The sequence below is a fragment of the Labrus mixtus genome, chromosome 14, assembly GCF_963584025.1.
Source record: "Labrus mixtus chromosome 14, fLabMix1.1, whole genome shotgun sequence".
In the NCBI taxonomy this organism is placed as follows: Eukaryota; Metazoa; Chordata; class Actinopteri; order Labriformes; family Labridae; genus Labrus; species Labrus mixtus.
In genome coordinates this window covers 11960098-11983051 of record NC_083625.1, presented here as the reverse complement: position 1 = coordinate 11983051, position 22954 = coordinate 11960098, and the positions used below count along the sequence as shown (strand labels likewise).

The window sequence follows — 22954 nt, the reverse complement described above, 5'->3', positions numbered from 1 at the left end:
TTTCAACAGGCTTTTGCAGACAGATGAGTGACAAGTTACATTCACAACAAAACTAGAAATGACTTGATAACTTTGGTGGCATTTAACGTTGCTAGTGTGCCCTTAAGCAAGGCATTAGAAGGTCAAATATTGCTGCACATTAGTATCATTATAAATCTATTCTGCTAATACACCTACCTTATGTGAGATGAATCAGATACATAACACAACAAATAATGACGAAACCATTGTAAAAACCTGTTTTGTTACCAAAACCAAAGCCTCTTTTGATGCTGATACAAACTGTCATCACTTTACCTCTTCAGTAGACACCCTACTTTGTACAGACTTTGGCCACAGCACTGGTTTTCTAGAATTTTTAACACTAGCCCAGGATATGTGTGTGTCTGTGTGCTTGTGTGTTATAGAGAGTGTGTGTGTGGCCTCAGTTTCTGTGCCGGCTGTCATGGTTTATTGCTCCTGGCGCTGCAGCTGTCACTGGACCGAGGCTGAACCTGTTCTCCCCTCTGCCAACAACTTGTTTCTGCTGGAAAAGAGGGGAGAGAAATCATCACCTGCTGAAATCCAGCACAGACACAGCTTCAATGAAACTTAGAGCTTTCTATTTCCAGGAACGATCGCTTTAAAAAGCAAAACTTGTGTTTATCTGACAGAGTGTTTCTGTAAGAGCCGAATATGATTTACATTTTTTGTGAAAGGTACGAGAATACAAGACACATTGTTTTTAAAATAAGTGACACATTGGACGTAACAGATCTTGAGTCATTTCTTTCCAATATGATAAAGCTTGAGTATATGCTGTATGAAACAGATCCTGCTGGGATTGACTGGTACCTAGGGTTAGGGGTTGCACATTTATAATTAGTCTCACCTGTGTATGTTTGGGAAAATTGCCTGCTAGACGCTGAAGAAGAGCGTTTACTTGAAACGTCTGTGTGGCAATTAAAAGTAAAATTCAAAATGTTGTCCTCATAATTCTTCTCGTTAGTTTAAATGTTCCCTTTCACACATGCACTCCTGTCCAAGATCCTGATATTTCCAGGATTTTTTCCCCCACAGAACGGGACCAATACAACAGGGGAAAAAATATAATAACAACCGAGGCGAGAAGTCAAGAGTATAAAGCAGCAAAAATCAGCTCAATGTGAATGATGCATTCGCTTCTCCCACTTTGTTACGCTGAATTTACTGAATATTACCTGCTGCGTTCACACATCAGCTCACCCTGTGCCCTGGGAACTTTACATTGAGGCTGGTGGGCTGAAATCTTGGCTTAGTTTTGGGCAAAAAATGTGCTTTTTGCATTCCAAAATGCACCCAGCAAATGTCCAGGAAAGACGTTTTCACATATGGACTCCTGAAAATTTCTAGAGAATTCAGGACTGCCTCCGAAATCGTCTTGATCTGGTTGTTGACAAATGCACCTGAAAGCTGGAGAGTGTACCTGTCGCACTGAAGGGGATGCAGGTGTAGTCTCCTGAGGCATTTGTTTTTTATATTAATGTCACGTATTATCCACAGTTAGGCGAGTAGCTGACTGGATTGACAGGTGGGGGCTGTGTAACGGTTTGTCAGGAGGCATAAAACCGTCGTCAGCTCCAGCTCTCAGCCTGTCGTTGACTGAAAGTTAGGCTGAGACAGGATTTCCAGCATGGCGGCTCCCACCGATGAGCCTCCGGAACCTCCTTTGTCGATTAATATGGTTCACACATGCAGCTCACTCCAAAAACTTCAGGAGTTTTTAAAGGAGTTTTGTGTCAACGAGGCCAGAGTTCCTGAAGTGCAGTGAATGTGTGAATGAGGCTTATTTACTAGGGGATTTTTTGACGAATTGAATGAGTTACAGAGATAAGTCACATATGACTCTTGCTTTTTTTTTTTAAATGCTGCCTCCTGTTATTTGTTATTAACAGCTTTTTTCACCATCCACAAGATATTCTAGGGGGGTCTGAACATGCTTTAGCGTCTGTTTACTGTGGATATAAGATGCAAAACTCAGATTTTTTTCTGCTCTTATTCAGTACTCTATGGCTTTACTCTATTTTTAAATATATAACTCTACACTGAAGCGGTGACTCATGATCGCTGCATGTATCGTTGTGTTTGTTTGACAAGTTCATGACACTCTAACTTCACTTGTATTTTGTAAGACTAGACCTTTGGCTTTGGTGCGGTTTTCGCGGGTAGTATTATTTCCTCTGCAAGACAAATATTCACACCAGCAGACAAGAGAGAGGTATCAGGTCTCTGTACAGTCATATCAACAAGCATTATTTACTCGAGTTTGTGGATTCCTCCACTTTTGTGGGAAGGCATGCAAGAAGGCTCAAGGAAGGCAAACAAGAGGTAGCACTGATTTTTGTTTTTTTGTCCACCACCACACATAGAGTTGGCTTACAAGTCTGCACTACTCTACTCCTATTTATTAATAGCAAACTGTATTCTGAAATTGTTTGTTCTCTCTTACACACAAAAAAAATACACAGTGAGGAGTCAGGCTTGGCAGACTGTGTGAGCTGCTGACAAGGACCATGCGTCTCGCCTCAGTGGAGTGTGGAGAGATCTGTCAGAGTTGGGCTGACCTCCAGGCTAAGGGCTCTGAGAGAAACTCCGAGCCCTGCAGACTGCATTCAGCCCCAGGAACTCTTGAAACCATCCTGTTCTGATCGTTTGGGGGGGGGGGGGGGTTACATAGATATTCTCATTGTATTTATTTGTTCATATAACAGGATTTGTGATTCAGGACTGTGTGCTTTTTTATGTTCAACCCATCCAAGAGTATTTAATTAGATGTGACACTTTATATCTCAAATAACCAGATAAACACAGAAGATGTAATTATTTCTCGGGAAACTATCTGAGGAATTTTAACTGGTAAACCTTCTGTTCATGTCTTCCTCACTGATGACTTGTTTGACTGATGACAGTTTACCCCTCACAGTTTTAGGAATGCTTTCTGCAGCTGACACGGCCCTCTGACCCTCATACAGGGAGGCAATCAACAGCCAGATCTCTCGAGAAGGGGTGGACAAAATACCACTTGATTAACTGATACAGACACAAAGAAATAAGCTGTACAGGCTCAATTATTGTGGTCACACTTTAATCCCCATTAAATCTGCTTTAAATCCCCCTAAAGTTATGTCCTCCTTTCCCTTTAAAACTATTAAAAAAGGAAAATTCAATACAAAGAGATAATGGCTCCCTCCCTGTCCTTGGATTCACCTGACCAGTGCACTTCATCGGGAGAATAAGTGTTTTATACCTTTTACATTTAGTGAATAATTTAGATTCCTGTAAAAAACCTGAAGAAAATCATTTCAGCGTTAATTGTGTTGCCAAAAAAAGCATCAAGGCTGCATCAGCAGGGATGGATGCTGGAAGGTGAACCCGGTTTCAACTCATGCGACGTATTTGACGTAGACATAGAAGATGTGAGTGCATGTGGCAGTGGAGTTTCAAATGAATTCACTTACAGCTAAATTGGCTCCAATGAGAAAGGTTTCCTGCCACAATACACACACAGTTTTTCATCCAGTTGTATCTTTCTTTTTCTCCAGCCTCTGAAGATAGAAGAAAGAGAAAGTTGCAACAGCTAGGATTTAATAACAGCTTCCATTAACTATAGTAAATCTGTATGTCCATGGAATAAGTGCAGGCATAAAGATCAGTATAAAGATCTTTCATCAGCGGTTCCATCATCAGAGCATATTTTTTTTTCATCATCAGAGCATATTAAGAAGACAGACTTTCATCTGAGCGCTAAATTATGAGAGTGGTGTCTGCGTCAAATGTGAAACTGTGAAATTAAGGATTAGATGAGATGAAAGTTTGCCTTTTTTTTTAATACCCTGAGAGAGGAAGGGCCACCAGTAAAAAGAGAGGAATATTGGATTAAAGGGGATCCAGAAATAGATGAGTAGAGGGAAAGAAAACAGCATAAAGAAAATAAATGCAAAAAGGAAAGAGGTGGAGTGGACAGGACAGCGGAAAGAAGGAAAGGAAAGAAAAAAAATATGAACAAGAAGGTTTATAAATAAGGAAATGGAGTCAGAGAGGCAAGGTAAATCAGAAAATTTAAATTTGTGAAGGAGAAAGGTAGAAAGGAAAGAGCTTGAAAGGAAAGAAATGGAAAAGAAAATAGGAAAGGGTGAAAATAAGCAGAAGTGGAAGTGAAGGTCAGAAGGGAGTGATTTGAAGGAAGTGAGACAGAAACAACTGAACAGAGCAAAAAGAAGAACAGCAAAAGGAAGGGACGAGCGACTGGGAGGCGGTGTGAGAAGGTAACCGGAGAGGAGATGTGAGAGTGAAAGTTGGCCGTTTCCCAGCGCAGCACGCTTCCATAATTAAAACCAGCAGCTCCTTCAGTTCGAAACAATGCTGAGTGGCCACTTTAAGCCGGCTGAAGAGAGAGAGAGAGAGATGTGTTCACAGGCTGGTCTGTTCTCAGGGATCAGCGCACACAGTGATTGAGCTGCTTAGACGGGGTATCTCACACACCCTCACACTCTGACACAGCACATGGGGAACACAGACGTGTGTAATTACCAAACACATACACTCAAGGTCGCGGGACATTTGTAGAAAGTAAACAAATTTCTTACACTGTTTTGCTTTGTCTTGTATGACATCAACTTGATGTATTTGGGTGTAGGGCTGACGGTTGGTCAAAGCAAGACATTTATTTGAATTATTAATTGAATGTTGCTATTCAATACCTATGTTTGCCACATGTCACTCCTAAAGCCTTATCCATCCATTTTGTTTAGCAAACAAGTGGCACCAATTATTTAGCAGGTAGCTGATAGTTAGCTTAGCTTCATCTGACTGCATTAAAATAGTTTGAAAGCATGGCTATTAAAGCAATGTCTCCTTCAAACAGGTCGAATGTTCACCTGCTGAGTGAGAAATATTTGCTTCTTTCAATAGAATAATTCATTTTCATTGGGATTATTTGCAACTTTCACGATGTGTTTATTGCAAATGCTTATATTGCGATAACGACAGCATTGTGATTTGTTGTGCAGCTCTAGTTTGGTAATGGGTAGTAAGGTATAATGTCAGTATGTCTTTTTCCATTGAGATTCTGTCGTAACGCCACAACGAAGCTTCGCTGCCATGCGAGTGGCTGGAGAACCAAACATCACACTTCCCCCTTCTTCTGCACACGCTACAGAGCCACACCCTCTCAACCAAAGGAGGCTTTTAAAAACTGACATGTTTGACTTTACCAGGACAAAATTAAAAATGCTTTCTTATAAGTCAGCTTTCTGAAATGTGTTTTAAGTCAGCCCAAAGTACTTTGCTCATCTGTGTTCCTTTCTGTAAGAAGGCAGGCTGAAAGAGAAAATCTTAAGACTAGTGACTAATCTTAAAACACAGACAACTCAACACAACTCAGAATGAACTCTAAAGGCATCATGCAGGATCTCCATGTGATGATTTTAGGGCAGACTGACCCACAAGACCTCACCACAGCGTCAGCTGCTCTCCTCCTGCTTATCAAACAACGGCCAACAGCACAGCCGACTGTTACCTAACCTGTGAGGCCTGCAGACAGAGCACATTGTGAAAGGACTGGGTGTTTTGTACAGCCAACAGTGGTTTGATCATGTTCTTGGTTAGTCCAATGATATCTAGAAAATGAGGTAGCCTGACTTTTAAAAGGTTAGTCTTTGAATAATACCAGAGTAAATGTAGAAGGTGACATTTTCCCTTTTTTCCATTCTTGTTTGTGACACTGGAGAAGTGAAGTTACATTAAGGCCTTTGATTTGTATTTTACTCAAGTATAACATGTTTGTTCTTTAAAATGTAAGATAAGGCATCACCTTTCTAATATGAAATAGGGAGGTATACACATTATATTATTAGATGTATTTGGTAGCATATTGTAGCATATCGTGCCAGAGGTTATGAATCTGTAGATATTGCTGTATTTAAAGACAGGTGTGTTAGTTTGCTCGAGCATGCAGTCTGAAATGTTTGTGGTCTGTAGTTAATAAAGGGTTGAATGGAGAATATCAGCTTTTGTTAGCTGTATCTCTTAAGGATGATATTTGTGTTAATGAAGCATTGATTGAGCTTTTAGTCTCTGCTTTAATGCTACACTTTAGTTTAGGTGTTGACCCTGAAGACTTATTGATCTACGCTCTCTTTTCAGTCTGTGGTCAGACCTTCACCACAAACTGTTGATCCCCTGACAGAGTGCTGTCACAGCATGTGGAAACTCAAACACTGAGCATCTCTAACCTGCAGCTGATAAAGTAGATAAAGTAAAAATATCAGAGGAATTTCCTTTTCTAAAAATATCTCTTCAGGGCTCCTGAAATTAGTGTTTTCTAACGTTTTCATCAAATATTATTGCCAATCAAATCCGAAGTTTTTGTACTTCAGTTTGTTCTTTGCCTAAAAATGTTTGTTGGATTTTCTTCTATGAACAACAGTCTGATATGAATGATAGACATTGTGTTGTACAAATTGTGTGTGGATGTAGTTTAGATTGATTTGAATTAGAATGATAACTTAATCTATAATACACTCACTTTTGCAGATGTGTCACAACTAATATTCATTAATAAATTTGATAATGCATAATGGATAGAAAATGTAACCATTGACATGAACAACATATGGGTTAATGTCAATATCGGGATGTAGAATATTTCCTCTTATAACAATAATAATAATAGGTATATTTATATAGCACAAAAACAGGTTTACAAAGTGCTTTGAAATACAGCAACAGCATAAAAAAGAACAAAGTGTAATTACCCAAACACAAAGAGCAAACACAAAGGAACATAAACCACATCAAGGGTATAGAGAGAAGATAACCAGAACAACAAAATACAGACATATTTACCCAAACCATCATACGATCCATTAAAGGAACCATCATAAGAACCCAGGCAACACGAGCTGAGACGTTATTTACATTAGTTTCATATATTTTAACAATGTGCACCTAACAGATGTTAACTCTCCTGCAGTTTTAAGAAATTCAGTATCTACATCAAACTTAGAATGGTTTCGTTCATCTGTGGATGAGGGGAATATGATGGACTGCATCTGCCTTTGCTATGAGAGTGGGGATAGTTTCACCCGTCGTTTTCTTCTGTTTCAATGCTCATTTTCTGTGTGTTTGTGTGTGTCCTCTCTACAGTTTTGGCAAGCAGCTGGGGGGCAGACGAGGCTGTGAATGCATCACTTTGGAGCCGTCAGAAATGATCGTGGTGAGTAAAGACACATCCTGTGTCTCTCTTTTACTCTCCCTCTCTCTCTCTCTTTTTGTGTCTCCTCTAAGCTCCCTTTTCATCCTCCCGCCTCTCCCGTGTCTGTCCTTTGATAGTCCTTCTGTTTTTTCCCCATCTTTATTTGATGTCTGTGATAGCCTTTTCCCCTTTATTCTTCTCTAATTCATCCCTTTTCTACTTTTCTTTCATCTCTCTCCCTGTTCATCTTTCACATCTCCCATCGTCTCTCCGTACGCTCTGTATCTCTGTCTTTATATTCAAATGAGCGTCATGGGCAGGACATGTGGCTGATTTGTTTTCCAATAAAAAGACGACTTAATTTAGCAATGTTTGAGCTCAAAAACAAAAGATAACATTCAAATTGAACAATAAACATTTATTTTATTTTTACACCATTATTGCCCAAGATGTACCTCTAAATCAGAAATCATGTTTTATACAGTATGTACCTCAGAAGACCCCCCTCCTCCTGTCTGACAGGGACAGTCTCAGCTGTGAGCTGCATATGTGAACAGCCAGGTCAGGAGAATATCCGGAGCAGTCGGTCTGGAATAATCTAGATGTTTTCAGGATTGCATTTGTGAAAACGGCTTAAATGTGCTTCTGTGTTGGGGCTTTTGGAGTAAGAAAGTCTTGAAAGTTTCCAGAAAGTCTTTGATAACTTGCAGAAATTTCTAACTGCTGGAAAATGTCTTCACTGTCTTTCTGTACAAAGCTAAGGAAAACATTTTCCTGGTGAGTAAAAAAATAGTCTTAAGCAACTTTCATTGTCTTCTACTGAAGCCAGAGAAGCTTGTTGTAGCATTATTCAGACCTGTCATTATTTTGTTTTTCTAGTGGCGGCTGTTTTGACTTTTTGACTCTTTGTCAGTCACAGCATTGTCATGTCACTTTCCTTACCCAGTGAAGTTTTCACCAAGCACTGACTGCATTTCTTCATAAAATATTTCCGTAAATTAAGAAAGAATATCCAAAGCTCTGTCTTCTTCAGTTTATCATGCTGTAACTTGCATTTAGAAATCTTGCCTGTTGCTCTACTTCTACCTCCACAAGGTCGCAGTGCTAACAAAGTCTCCGTCTCCTTCCTGAATGTCCCTCATGCTCTTCTATCTTCCCATTTCTTTGTTGCCGTGTCTGAGGGGACCAGAGGGATCAGATGGGATAAGACAGGTCTACTGATGTTATCGAACAGAGAATATAAAACTCTGGGCAGGTTTGACCTTGTGGCTTCTTGAGCATGACCTTTTAGGTAACCTTGATGTCTCACAGTGAGGTCAAAGACACAACACAAATTCCCCAAGTAAGCTTTTGTACATAATTTTCTTCTAAAAAACCCCATCTGAAATTTCTGTTACTCTGACTGTACAGAATTAAAGAGCTGTCATTACTGTAGGCGGGGGAACAATGATGAAACCTTATCATCCTGCCACAGACTGCCACTCTGTTTCCTTCGAACTGAGGCAATATTGTGCAAGATTTTCACGTCAATTAATATCAGTTTAACCATACTTTCACTTCTTGTTCTTCTGACACAATCATTATTTCCGACTTTGGCTCTTAAAGTATATTTTTTACTGCTTGAGGCAGTTCTCTTCTGGGACAAATCCCCCGGTTTATAGGAAGTCATGTTTCCTCTACAGCAGACAAGAAGAAAGCGAATCTTTTTCAGCAGAAACCTGAAACTGCTTTTACTCTATGGATTGTATTAATTAACTGTGTCAGCTAGTCCATAATGTTGGCGTATCAGCAATATGAGGATATTATTAGGATTGTTAGACGATTATGAAAAACCTGAGTTGCACTTTTTTTGCACGGCAAGTAAATGAATACAATCAATCAATCGTTAGAAAATTCAACATTTGAGCGGGCTATGGTTTGATGTGAAATGTGTGCAGATTATAACAAAACAGATTTGTGTTAATAAGTGAACTTAGGAGGTGCTGTGTGGTGGATTTTGTAGTTTTCTGACAGAGCCGCAGGCTTGCTGTTTCCCTCTGTCATTGTGCAGAGTTATGTTAGCTTGAGAGAGCTTGAGCGCAGTCTTAACATTCTAGTATAACTCTTGGCAAGAAAGCTACCAAACAGAACTTCCCAAATATGGATTGTTCCCTTTATTATGATCACCATGAATTATTGAATGGATATGTATTAAGATGTCTATAACAGTAGACTTAATACTTTTGTGATTGATAAGGTTTGAAGAACTGGCTTGTTCTTCAGGCTATGTTTGGGATTCTTTTTAATATAAGTTAGTTGCTGAACATTGTCCATGAAATTAAGACAACTCGCACATGCATGCATTTTGTGTTTATTTCCTGCTTTTAATTGATTTACAGGAGGGACAAAAAGAAAGAAATGCGGAGGGTTTGATTGAATTACCTGTTTTAATGTTAATCAATGGGTAATTGCAGCAGTGTGTGGGACATGAGTAACACTTTCCCTTCATCAACCAATGTTGTTTTTCCTCCAGTAGAACCAGGAAGTACAAAGCTGCATCAACTGAACTCAGGGCCGTGACAGTTTGATGAATAAGGTTGATAACAGAGCAGCGACCAACAGCTGAGATGTAGAGTTTGTGATGTCAAGGGAGGTATGTAAAAGAAGACAGCCACTAGTTTATATTTATGTAAGTGAATGAAGGCCACACTGTAGTTGCTGTAGCTTAAGGGCTGTTATTGTGATGTCTATCCTGACAGAATTGTTCAAGGCTGCAGACTCAAACTGAAAGTCTCTGGAACATTGTAAGCAAAACTTCCAGAAATGTCCAGTAAGGATGAAGGAGTTTTAGTGAGGGTCCCTTTCGGCATGGTACTTAATCCTAAACCACCCCTGCTGATCTGTTCAGAGGTTGGTGCTACAGTAAAAGGGGGTTGTGGTTCGGATCATCTTCCAGGTATGGTGGTGTGATTCTGTCTGGATGCTGCAGGGGGGAAAAAAGAACGCTTCAATTGTATAGTTGTCTGGGGAACAAATAAAAAAAAAAAGAGTTTAAGAGACGGACTAAGACGAGGTTTGAATTAAACAGTCTTGTTTTGTATTAAACATTGTCCCTGTGTGTGTCATGGGGAGAATAGAAAGCGAGAGAGAGAGAGAGAGAGAGAGAGAGAGAGAGAGATAAAGAGAGAGGTATTGCTGGTGATGGAGAGGAGAGGAGATGAGTGCTTGAAAGAAACTAAATGAATCATTAGAGCCTTGGGGAGAAGAGTAGGTGCTTTTCTGTGTCTACACACAAGGATTTAAGAAGTATTAGCATTTTGTCTGAGAAATAGGAAATGAGATGACGTGAAGGCTTTTGCTGTTGTTTATATCCAGCACAGTGGTCTGTAGCAGCCAAACTACAGCAGACAGGAGTGGGACTTTTTGATGCGAGTCATCAGACTCCTAGGAAGTGATTTTAAAAAAAAGAAGAAAATTTGCTAAAGTAAGGGTTGCCAAAGTATAAAGGCAGTGATTAGTCCTCAAGAAGGTTAACACGTGTCTTTGGGTTGTGATGAAACTTAAAAAAATAGGAGCAGATACAAGTGTTTTGTGACGGTGAAAATGTTAATCATAAAAAGGATGCTGTGTAAATAGAAGAAAATACACAGACTGACATTCAGAATTAGGTTGATGTAGTCAGTTGTGTAAGCTGTTGAGGGTTAACACATTTGCAATATTAAAAATACAAGTGGAATAATGATAAAGACTATGAAGGTCAATAAATACGAGTGGCCATGAACTTGTGAGATTCATATTATAGGACCTTTTTAGTGAATGTTATATAGGGTGTCCAGGGGCTTGGGATACAAGACTGTTTATAAAACCAGCTGTAACAGTTCTAATCTGATCTGTGATCTCGTATTCTATCTCATGGTCTCATGTGTTGCAGCATAGTCAGGAAAATATCTTATTCTTTAAGTTAGCAGGCTGTGACTCCTCCTGAAATGAATACTAAAAAAAACACTTTGTCCTCAACAGACAGGAGCAAACAGGCCATTATATATTTTTTAAAAGCAATATCAGGCTTATAAAACCCCTGTAGTGATTAAACTGCCCGGCTTGTTTCTCCCACGAGGCTTTGACAGCACATCTCTGTCTAGACTTACACTAATGGCAGGTTTTGGTCACTGCTAAGAAAAAAACCCAGCTGTTTTATCTTTGTAAAGAAATCCAATTAACTCGGAAAATAAACCGAAAAACCCCATGTAGGCATTTCAGCTTTTTAGAAAGGCGGACTCTTCTAGATGTAACATCATGCCACAGAGGCTGCACAAATATTTTCGCTTTTTTATGCACATCTGCACTGATAGTGCTAGATAGATTACTGACTACTTTTTCAATTCCCCACTGGTTGACTGACATCATTATTTCCGGGAAACACCTCAGGATTGAGAATGAATCAGTAATGCCTTCAAAACAAAACAAAGGCATATATAAATATATATTTTACAAGAACAAACACGCACACATGCATGCACAGTGCACACATACATGCATGCACACACACACACACACACACACACACACACACACATGCACGCGCACACACTCGTCAGGATAAATGTATAAACACACTAGAGTAGAAGGACTGTGGTCTAGTCTGGTCACACTGCATTGCAGCCAATCATTTAATTAGGGCCATGGGAATAGTGGAGGGAGTGTAATTTGTGTCTGTCTTCATGACGCTGGTCACAGGATGGACAGGAGTGACATTCACAGACTGACAGGGTGGGGTTGTGAATGTTTTTGTGTGTGGGTTTGTGTGTATATATATTTATATATATATGTGTGTGTGTGTGTTTGGTGGGAATATATTGGAATGAAGTAAGTAGTGGAAAGAAGGAATGGAGCAAAATAAAAAAGGAGCAAAAGCATGAAGACACAAAACAATCAGATACAAAGAGGAATGTAAACTGGCAGATGAGTAGATGTGAAGTTAGTCACACACACACACACACACACACACACACACATTTAAACGGACAGAGGAAACAAGAAGTACGGTCACATTATGGCCATGACAGCCAGTCAGATACATAAAAGCCAGAGTTCTGAATGGCCAACATAACTGCCGGTCATGGGTTAGGGTTGTATTCAGTCAGACAAAAAGACTGTTATGTGGTCACAGGATAGACATGACACCCCCCCGAATGTTCTCTACTCTACCTCCAGGCTGTGTCTCATGAGGCTCCTATGTTTTTCGCCATAAAGAAGGAGATATTAAGGCTGGAATTGACCCCTTTTAAAAAAAAAAAAAAGTTATTTAGTATTTTATAGCTCAACTATCCCTCCTGCAGTTGTTATAGAGTTCATTTAGGCTCAAGTACCCACGATGCAGCAGTTATTCTGTATATTACTCAGCAGAACTCCCTCACATCAGGTTGATCCTCAGTCTGTTCTAACTCATAGCAGCTGCTGAGTTAGATTTTGGTGGTGGCAACCTTTCAAAGAAAATACTTTTGAGTTGTATGAATCAACAGATGCATAGGAAGAGTCATTGGGGGCCTCCTCTAATTTTAATCTTTAAAGTATTTCTATAGGTCGTAGAGGTCGTTGTGTTCTGTGTGAGCATCTGCGCTGTTCAGCACTTTGGATCAACACTGTTGTGTGTAAAGTCCTATATAAATAAAGTTTAAATGAGATCAGACTAAAAGTCAAAGTTACATCTGGCAAAAAAACAACGCAAAACTACTTCAGTTTCAATCTTTTAGAGTTTCATTGCCAAAGCCTAACCAAACAATAACGGTTAGCTCCACGTCTGTATTTGTTACCGTAGTGACACAGGTTTGATAACAATTAGCTTGTTGTGTGTCATTTAGCGGTGAAAATGAAAGAAAATGAAATGCAAATGAAAAAAACAAGGGGCTCAAGCATCATGTCCTCTCATGCATGACAAACTTCTTTCAAAACTTTCTTTTAACATAATGTCATCACTGACATAACAACACTATTGGCACTCTTAAGTTATGCAATACGAAAAGGAAAACAAATTCCTTTTGCAACAACAGTCCGCCGCAAAGAGCCTATGGGGAATGAATTGTATGGTCGGAATTTGTGTATTGTGCTGTTTTTTTTTAATGTTCTGCCTGGCGAGGATACTTGAGTATTTACGGTTTCCTGGAGGAAACTGAGGACTCAGTGTTTGCTGTGTGCGCGTGTCAGACAGTGAGAACCAGCAAGCAGAGCATGTGAGTAAGACCGTCAGTATGCAACGTGGTGAGCAGCTGAACTCTGTCTTGAACTATTCAGGCTGCAGAAGAGGACAACTCTCGGCAATTCTGCGATAAGAAAAAGAGCTTCCTCTTCGGGTTTCACCTCATTTTAAATTTGTTTGTTTATTTAATGTGTTTCTTTTTTTCTTTTGTTCTGGATTCTTGCTCGGGAGGCTATAATGTTTTGGGATCTCTCAGGACTTCTATTCAACTTTTTTTAAAGGAGTCTTTCCCTGCTATTTTTCCCTCCCTTCCCTTGGAATTTCCTGCTTTTATGTGTTGTTCTGATCCTGTCCTCGTGTCCGGATGAATGTACTCCGCTGGCACCGGCTCTCTGGGCTCTGGAAGAACTGGATGTTCAACCAGGAGCCAGCAGAGGAGCAGGTCCCCATCTCAGAAGAACCAGAGCCATGTAAAACAGACGGGAGCACGTTCAAGGAAGACAATTCAGATTTAAAGAAATTAACCGAGCTGGAATATAAGAACCAAAAATCAGAACAGGACACCCAGAACTCAGGATATAGAAATTTAAACCCAACTTTAAATACCCAAAAGTCAGAGCTGCTGAAACGTAGCTGCTCAGAGCCGTGCTCCTCGGTCTCAAACAGTGAGGATCAGTCGTCTGGCTGTTCACACACCTCTGAAGGTTGTGGGTGCAAATCCCTTAAAACCTGCTATTCTGAGGAGGGTGTTGACTGTGTATTGCAGGTGGATAACGGCAGCGAGGGGGACGACGGTTTTCTGCAAAGGGAGGGATCCCAACGCAGGTCCAGACGGCGCTTCAGGAGGGTTAACCCGCGAGGAGAGCGGGAACTCATTACAGACGGACAAGAACCCGCCGGATACAACACGGTAAGAGAAACAGCATCACAGACAGCAGAAGATAATGACAAAACTCTTTCCTATTCATTTTTTTGATACAGGTATTAGATATGTTGTTTAACAAATTAAGGACAGGCTTCTTGCACTCCATTTTCACATGAGATGAACTTATATAGAGAGAGAACCTAAACTTATACAAACACAATACCTCTCAATGCATCCTTACATTTAATTTTTAACAGAGCATACATGGCTGATTAGCTTTTATGTGTTTTTGATCAATCCTACACTGTGTTCAGAGGTTCTTAAAATGACTTTTTGGTTGAAGTTAAAGACATTTTATAGGTTTCTAAAACCTGCAGACATCCTGGCTGATTTGTGCATTAGCTCTCAGCAGTTACAGATCAAACAAGTTGAATAATTACATTATTTATTTAATCATTTTTGATGAAATAACAACAGGTGGAGAAAATTAGTTTTTTGCATCACTTTATATTTATTACCTGCATTGATGTATGGAACTTTTTAAATTTCTTCTATTGCTAACAGAGGACGCAAACATAAAACATTGTCATGTTGACACCAGCATCTTGTTAAGCCACATTTTAACAAAACGTCTTAAGAAAAGCACCAAAAGTGAGTCTCAGTGTCCTTTGTGTGATCTTCAATCTTCAGTTCCCCCTCCCTCTGATAGGAACACAGGGGCCAGCCATGTGTCAGTTACAGTTCTGACTAATCATCAGAAGCCACGCTTTCCCGAAAACAAAAGCGCGCACAGACACACTAACTTCATCACTTAGCTCACATACACACACTTTTACCAGCTTATGCAAAGCTCCCTGGGGTGTTACAAAGGGGCTTAATGGAGAGCTTAAAGAGTCCTCTTCTGACCCTGTGTGACTCTGTAGTCTCTGGGTGATTGTTGCACTTTTTAAAATTACATTTCTAACCTTTGGCGTCACCACATTCCACCATATTTGTGTGTGTGTGTGTGTGTGAATACGTTAATCTTTTTAAAGCTAGCTATTGTGTTGTACTCGTGCAGTTCTGCCTAAAAGAAAGCCAAGTGGGCAGTGCTAAAGTCATGTACTAAAACTATTGAAGAGTTATTAGTTATTTAATTAATTAAAGCGACATAACTGGGCAGAATGAGCTAAGAAAAATTAGGCAAGAAATCTCAGTGTTATGACATGTAGCATAAGATTTCAATTCTACTTTACTGTCCCTTTATTACTTCATCTTGTTACCTATCTCTCCTCTTTTCATGCTTCTGCTTTCGTCTCCTCTGTTCAGGATTATGTCAACAACCAGGGAGTACAATATATACTGTGACTCTTTCTCTACATTAGGGTCTGTCGTGCATTTATCTCCACACCTCTCAGGGGTTTTATTTTGTTAATGTGTCCATCATACATGTGTGTCTGAGTGTTCCTGTCACTGCTTTCACATGCACCTGTTGTTCAGACACAAGCAGTGTTGGTAAAGCAGGTCGTTTCGAGGTTGCCACACACATGCAGATCTCACTGTGGGTGGCAGACAGGAAGAGGGGGTAACTGTGGGATAAACAGATGCATGCTGGGAACAACAACTGACTGACTCAAATATCAAAAGCTATTTGTCAACCAGACAGAACAGTGTCAGGTTTTGGATGACTCCTGACAGTGAAATGAAATGACTTTTCTTTAACTTTTTGGTCTGAACTTTTTTGGCATACATTTCTTGAAATGAAAAGAAAAACATGATCTGTGTTGTGATTTACTGATTTCACAGCAGAACAGCTATATTTTTGATGTGCTCTCTTTGATGAAGTGACACATAATGTCAACAGTACATTTCCCCACCATGTTTGTCTGAAAGGTTAGAAGTGAGAGCAATTGAAGAAATCCCCAGCTGTACTTGTCTTTTTCATTATTATAAATGTGCTAAGTGTAGGGGAATGCCACATTGTGAGTCCAGGTATGTTCAATAGGAATTATTTATTTCTTTAAAAAAAATGGAAAAAGAGTTTTAAATTTAAGTTAGAACAATACATATTACCAGGAACAAGAATGGAGATGGCAGCACTGAACTGAAGAAATTCTTCTCAAAAGTGGGAAAAAAAAAAAAAAAAACAGCATAAATATTATAACACATTATTCTGTGTTGCAGCCTGCTACGTGCCAGATCTTTCTTTGTACCTTCCCTGGGTGAAAAAGAGAGCTCTAATTTTGGCCTTCTCAGAACTGCAGTACAGAAATAGCCTTGTAGTAAAATGTGGGAATTTTCTACAATGCCACATTAGGTCATGAGCATCCTTGCGCCATGAGGGTGTGAAGGTATACTGTATGTGTTGTCTTAAATGCATTTAGATGTATTTGTAACATCTTCATGGCTAACTTAATCGAGTAAAAAGAAATACCTATTTCCATAATGAGTAAACCAACAAAGCAGGCAACTGGTTACAGCAACATATACCTTTGAGAAGTTACAAATACAATCCAATGTGTTTGTCCAAGACACTCTTTGTGATTTTTCATACTTGCTTCAAAGTATCTCAGGGGTATCTCATTAATGTTATAATACTAATTAGTGGAAGGTACACGGTATGTAAATGTATATTATTTACTCACATTCACTCCACAGTCCCTAATGGAAAGCTGTTTTTTTTTATTTCTGGCAGTGGATCAGTGGATGTTGTTTAGGGGCCTTATTAAACCATTATGACATCAGTAATCCATTATCACTGGTGGGCACTAGTGCCTGGTCACTCTCTCTCTCTCTCTCTCTCTTCTTAATGGCTAGTTCTGGAGTGAATGAGGTTCCTGAATCTATGAATTGAATGGCGTTTCAGAAATTGTGCAGAAATGGGAATAAAATGAAGCATCTCTTGTATCCTTAGTGTATGAATAAATATATTAGAACTTCTGCCGATAAATCACATCAATCGGTAGGCCTACAGAGTGTATGAGAGGGACACATTTCTGATTGGATCAAGAGCTTTTTATAATTATTTTATTTTACCTCTTCTACTCTATGGGATAACTGATTTTTTTTATGACTCCCATTGATCAGGAAATCTGATTCCTCTTCCAGTAGGGCAAGAGACAGAAGGTCCTGTGCTTTCTCTTGCTACCATAACAGACCACTGGGATTCACTAATGACAGCCTCACACCACACACACACACACACACACACACACACACACACACACACACACACACACACACACACACACACATGCAGACAGAGAAAGTCACTTCATTAAGACATCAGATGCCTCCCTGGGTTACCATCTTCCTCTCACTGGACATGTGCAGATAGATGAACCCAACGCCTCATTTGCCTTGCAGGGGAAACCTGCTCCTAGCTTTTACAGCCAGGCTAATCCATGGGCCCCCCAGGATCATTAATTTAACATGAAGCAAGTTCAGCAATTTGCACAGACTAGTTCAGTATGCATAGAATAAAATCAGCGAAGAGTAAGCTGAAGAGTTTGATACATTGATGATATTTCACACATCATTACCGCACAATGCCTTATGTGAATATAGACAGACGTAGTACGCACACTGTAAATCCCTGTGTGTTAAGGGCAGCTACAGTAGATGTGTCCTCAACTTATAGTCGAAACATTCAGAGCATGAAGTAGCATCCACTCTGCTGTTTTGAAGCAATCCAGTGTCACTTCAAAACGGAAACACCACGTCTTTTGCAAAACGTCTGTGGTTAGCTAACTTCCTGTGCGGAGGCCAAAACGTCTGACGACTGCTCCTCTTCCTCCTCAAAACATCTTAGCATTTGTTTCACCGCTCAGGCTCTTAAATTTGAAAACCTGCACTGCAAATATTAAGCACCAATCATCAGTGAACAGCTGAAGAAATTAATTAAAGAAGCTGGGGATGCTGGTGAAAGCTCTTTTAGGCCAGGTTTCTAAAAGCACACTTTATCTTTTCTGTAGATTTATATCCAGCTTACCAATATTGTGCGGGTTAGGTCACTGATTGGAAATCTCCGCACATAGAAAGCAACAAGATTTCTTTACAAAAACATGTCCTGAGATTCTTTAAAATATCATCTATATTAATCTCTGAAATATACAAAAGATAGCTGGGTCCGTTTTGCACACATAAGCACATATACTGAGAGAATAAAATGGAACAGATGAATCAGCACAGATTTATGCAGAAATATCAAATGCATAGCTGTGAGAAGTTCTCATGACAACTATCACATACATAAGCCTGTTTTGAAAAGTGTAGAGATGTACAATCAATCTACCGATAATCAGAATCAGAATCGGAGTTTATTGCCAAGTACATTTACACATACAAGGAATTTGACTTGGTGTATTGGTGCTAAACAATGATGATCATGTCAATCAAACGCTCCAGTACAGCAATAATAATTATAATGTATGTTGGTGGTTTTGTCAGCTAAACTGTTTCCAAGCAAAGAAAAATGGTGTTTTGCAGCTTTTTCTTGGGAAGGTCCAAATTTGAGACATTTTCTCTTTTGGTCCTATATTGTGTTGTAAGTGGTGAATAGAGCTCAACAGTGACGGCCCACTTTTTCGATGGCTCTAGTTCCAGACATAAATGTTCCGATTCAGATCCTGCATTGACATTTCACAAAATCATTATATCAACAGATTGAAGCCTGGCACCAAGACAACCAGCTACCCCTATACGCGTGACTATTAAACATTTGATTCAGCGCAAAAAACATAGAAAAAGGCAAAGGTTTAAGACTGTGTACATCATTTTCTTCTGGAGTCTAGGAACTACCCATCCCACAATCCATTTGCAAATGATATTGTTTCGTCTTAAATGTAACTCCCCCCCCCCCATTGTTATAGTGTTTATACTGTTAATGCAAGTGTTAATGTTTTGTGAATATATAAACTGCATTCACTGCGGAATAACAAGGTTATTAGTACAATTCTTGTTAGCTAACTAGCTAGCCTGCTAGCGAAACCATCTGCATATGTCGCAGAGGGGCGGGAAACATTGCCATGGTAACAGCGAGCTCCACCAATCGGAGACATTGCTGTAACACTCTATGATCGTGGGTAGCGTAGTTCTTTATATACCATCGTTTCACACACAGGTAGCTCATGGTAAGTCTACCGTGGATGGTTATGACATTAAGGCTAATAATCAAATCCGCTACGGAGAAAATTAATGTGATTTTTACTTCCGGAACCACACTGTTGAACCCTATAGCATTATCACTTTAGAAGAAGAATATTCTTCATTAATACCTGAGAGGAAATCCAATTTTTGATATGTATTGAAACATGCTAAACATATACATAAGCCTGAAATACACACAAGGTTAAAAAGTTGTCTTGTTTAAGTCAGCAAATGGATGAGCTCACAGACTCATTTTTCAGGTTCAGTGCATTGCAAAAGGGCAGCTCAGCAGTATCCAGGAAGTGAATTGGCGCCAGTATAAAATTCCCATCCCTATACTTGACCTGCGACACTCATGTTCCTTAAACAAGTCCATAACTGAGCAACTGCCACCCCTTCTCTAAAATATTTATACATATGGTACCTTCATTTTCACTTTACTTCATGTAATACCAGTTTATTTTACGGGAAACATTATGTTGCCATCTTTGGTGGCACCATTTCAGCTTTTTTTCGATTACATTGTGCTCATCATGCAGTCATGTTACTCAAGTTACTCTCACGTCACTGCTTACAATCAGGTTAAATCTAAAGTTGCGTTCATCTTGCAGTGGGCAAGTCATTGATATGACTCATAGATGCTTTGTCATGGCAGTGTCAACCTTGTGTGGATAGTATTGCAAAAAGCACTTCTGTTAATATTCCCTCAGATTTGAAGGTCAAAATACTGGGCTGATGTGATTATGTTCTGTTTGTTGTTTGGGACAGATTCTGGTTAGTTACAACTTTGATGGAAGTCTGGCTTTAAAGCCAATTTAGTTGTTCTGAACCTCCACGTGTAAAAAGTCTTGTTGACCATTGTAAAAGCTTCTAAAACATGTGGTGCACCAGCCTCTTTGATGATTTGTTTAAAAAGTCAGTGTCCTGTGCTGATTGTGTTGGAGGAACTCACTGGTGTCGGACAGTTTTATGGAGCTTTACTTGGCACCATGTAATGATGACATTCCCTTTATAACCCTGGCTTTATTGATATGGTCACAAGTGTGTTTGAGAGTGCATGTTTATGATCATCTTTGTGTCAGTAAAACTGCATGTGTGCTTTGCTGTGAGCCGAGTATTTGGGTGTGACTGACTTTCCACTATTTTTTTAGTGCTATGAAGCTGTGTCTTTAAAAAGGAATACGTACAGTATGTGTTTTTCTTATTGTGAGTCTATCTTGTCATGTGTCGTCTCTGTGCATCAGCAGAGCTTAAACAATCTGGGCTTGTATGTTTTAAAGTATTTTGCTGCTTTATTGCATTCAGTCCATTCCTGAGCTCATCTGGTCTCATTCTATCAGAATGCAGACAGGGCCAGCTAAACCCCAGGGTCCTCCAGCTCTGCCACTGCTAAACCAAGCTGGGCCCCAGGGTTCCACAGAAAGCTAGGTAGCCTGAGTGAAAGGGGGAGGATATGAATATGGAATGCAAAGAAAATATACATTTGCATGTTTTCTCTTAATATGTGGGGCAATGCTATGGAGAGCTGCATAATTACAGTTACAATAATAATGATAACTATCACATTTAAGTTATTATTTTGATAGAATTTTGGACCATGATCAATACTTCCTAGTGTTACTTGTGCAATTTATGCCTGGTCTGGTGTATCATCAAGTATATAATCAAGAATAAAGAATTAATAGGGCATATAATAGTTTATTTATGGTTCTTGGATTTGCACTAACCGCAGAGGAAGCTGTCATAGCTGACAGTTATTGACATCAACCATCAGTAACAACCAGCAATTAAAAAAATCATCTCATTAGGCGTTACTATAGTTACCAAAATAACAGTGTGAATGGTAATCTAACTCTTTAGAAATGTTCCTCACTTAATGTGCATTTTTGATTTGCACTTAAAAACCCCTGAGTTGAGGCGCTGTGAATTTGAATGAAATAATACCACCAGCCCATAAGTCTAACATCTTTATTAAGACTTTTGTACATTATTTCTCTCTATTCTTCACTTCATTGTCTTAAAACACTGAAACCCTAAAAAAAAGAACCCTGAATATGTGATTAAATAAATGTAAAATTTTCTGCCTTGAGGTAACTCAGTAGCCAGAATAAGGAAACATTGAAATTCCTCTTTATATGAATCGTGACTTTCATCCTTCGTCAATTGTCCTCTCCCTTTTTCCTGGCATTGTTTCACTCTCTGATGTCTGGTGGAGTAAAGATCTTTTTAGAAACAAATCAGGACATGGGGAGGATGAGGGCAGGATGAAGGGGGGAAAGTGACAGAAGTAGAAGTAGAGAGGGATAAAATGAGCAGCCAATCTGACACATATAATATGTCATAGCAAATGAAAATCATGAAAAAGGTTTGGAAATGGAAAAATTACGCCGTCTCTTTGAGCTATTTGAGGAAAGACTGACATGATGAGGTGAAGAAGCGATAACCGTTGAAGATTGCTCTATACTATGGGATCAGGGATCAAGAGTTGACTGAGATGATGGGTTGAGGGAGGAGAAAGGAAGGTGACATGAAGACTAGAGCGTTATGGGGGATGACAGGTAATAAAAAGAAATGAGTGGGCGTGGAGCAGAAGGGGTAGTGAGGTTCAGGGAGTGAGGGAGGGGTGAAGGTTGTGGGAAGGTCAGATGAGATTTAATGGGAAGCAGGAAAGGACGGGGTGAGAAGAGAGGCAAGGTCACGAGGGGCTAAGACAGGAGAGAGAGGGAGGGAGGTCGAAGGATGAAGAAGTGCACTGAGGAATACATCAAATAGGCTTAATGTCATTCTAGCAGGTAACACATGACACTTTTTTTTAACTTGCTACAGCTTTTCAGTGGGGTAGACTCAAGTGATGAAAGACAGATGAACAACTGACTCAGAGCTGAATCTTGTTGTGACAGAATCATTTTTCCCATTGTGTGAAACAGTGTATGCATGTTTCCTGCGCAGGTATAGATATATACAAGGTCTTTGGTCTTGTTTGCTAATGATTGCACGCTTGCTAGTTCTTACAAATTTCAAGCTTGCTTACAATTTTCTGGAAACTCAACTTGTGCTCAACTTAGACCACCTCTTACTAACACCCCTTGCAACTACAGGTCACTCATCATGGCTCAAATCAGCAGATGTAATGATTTGATAGTGGTTCGAATGAATACCCATCTTTATCATGATTCTGAGAACTGGATGGTAATTCTCTGAAGAATTGTTTTTAATCGCAGGCTTTGGAGCGTGCTAATAGGAGACTGAGGAAGAAGATGTGCCCGCACAGTTGCTCAAATGCCACAAAAAGTTTTTATTCTATCACAAAAAATGATCAGCTTAAGAAAACCTCAGGTTGAAACGATATGATTGAATAAAAACTTTGTGTGGCATTTGAGCAAGTGTGCAGGCATTCCTTCTTCTTCAGTCTGCTGTTTTTGTTTCCCCCTGCACCTACGTGATGTGTATATAACTTCCCCTTTTTCTAAGAGGGCTACGACCACATTTTCTGAACTTATTGTTAAAGTTTGAGCGAACATTTTGTTGGACATAGATCTAGGTTGCATTTTTATCCTTTAAAATGTTTCTTTAA

At 39.5% G+C, this 22954-nt stretch overlaps 1 protein-coding gene across 10 annotated transcripts in view; it reads left to right on the top strand.

Moving 5' to 3' along the window:
- The window catches only part of LOC132988017 (rap guanine nucleotide exchange factor 6-like), a 141831-nt gene that overhangs the window by 39098 nt on the left and 79779 nt on the right, over positions 1–22954 (top strand). For 5 of the 10 annotated variants that reach the window (XM_061055088.1, XM_061055090.1, XM_061055093.1 and 2 more), the window contains exons 5-6: positions 7165–7234; positions 14155–14298. In XM_061055088.1, coding sequence (XP_060911071.1) covers positions 7165–7234; positions 14155–14298 — 214 coding nt within the window. Of the gene's footprint in view, positions 1–7164; positions 7235–13322; positions 14299–22954 lie in introns of those variants that run through there. The other 5 variants (XM_061055084.1, XM_061055085.1, XM_061055089.1 and 2 more) reach the window with 4 other exon arrangements.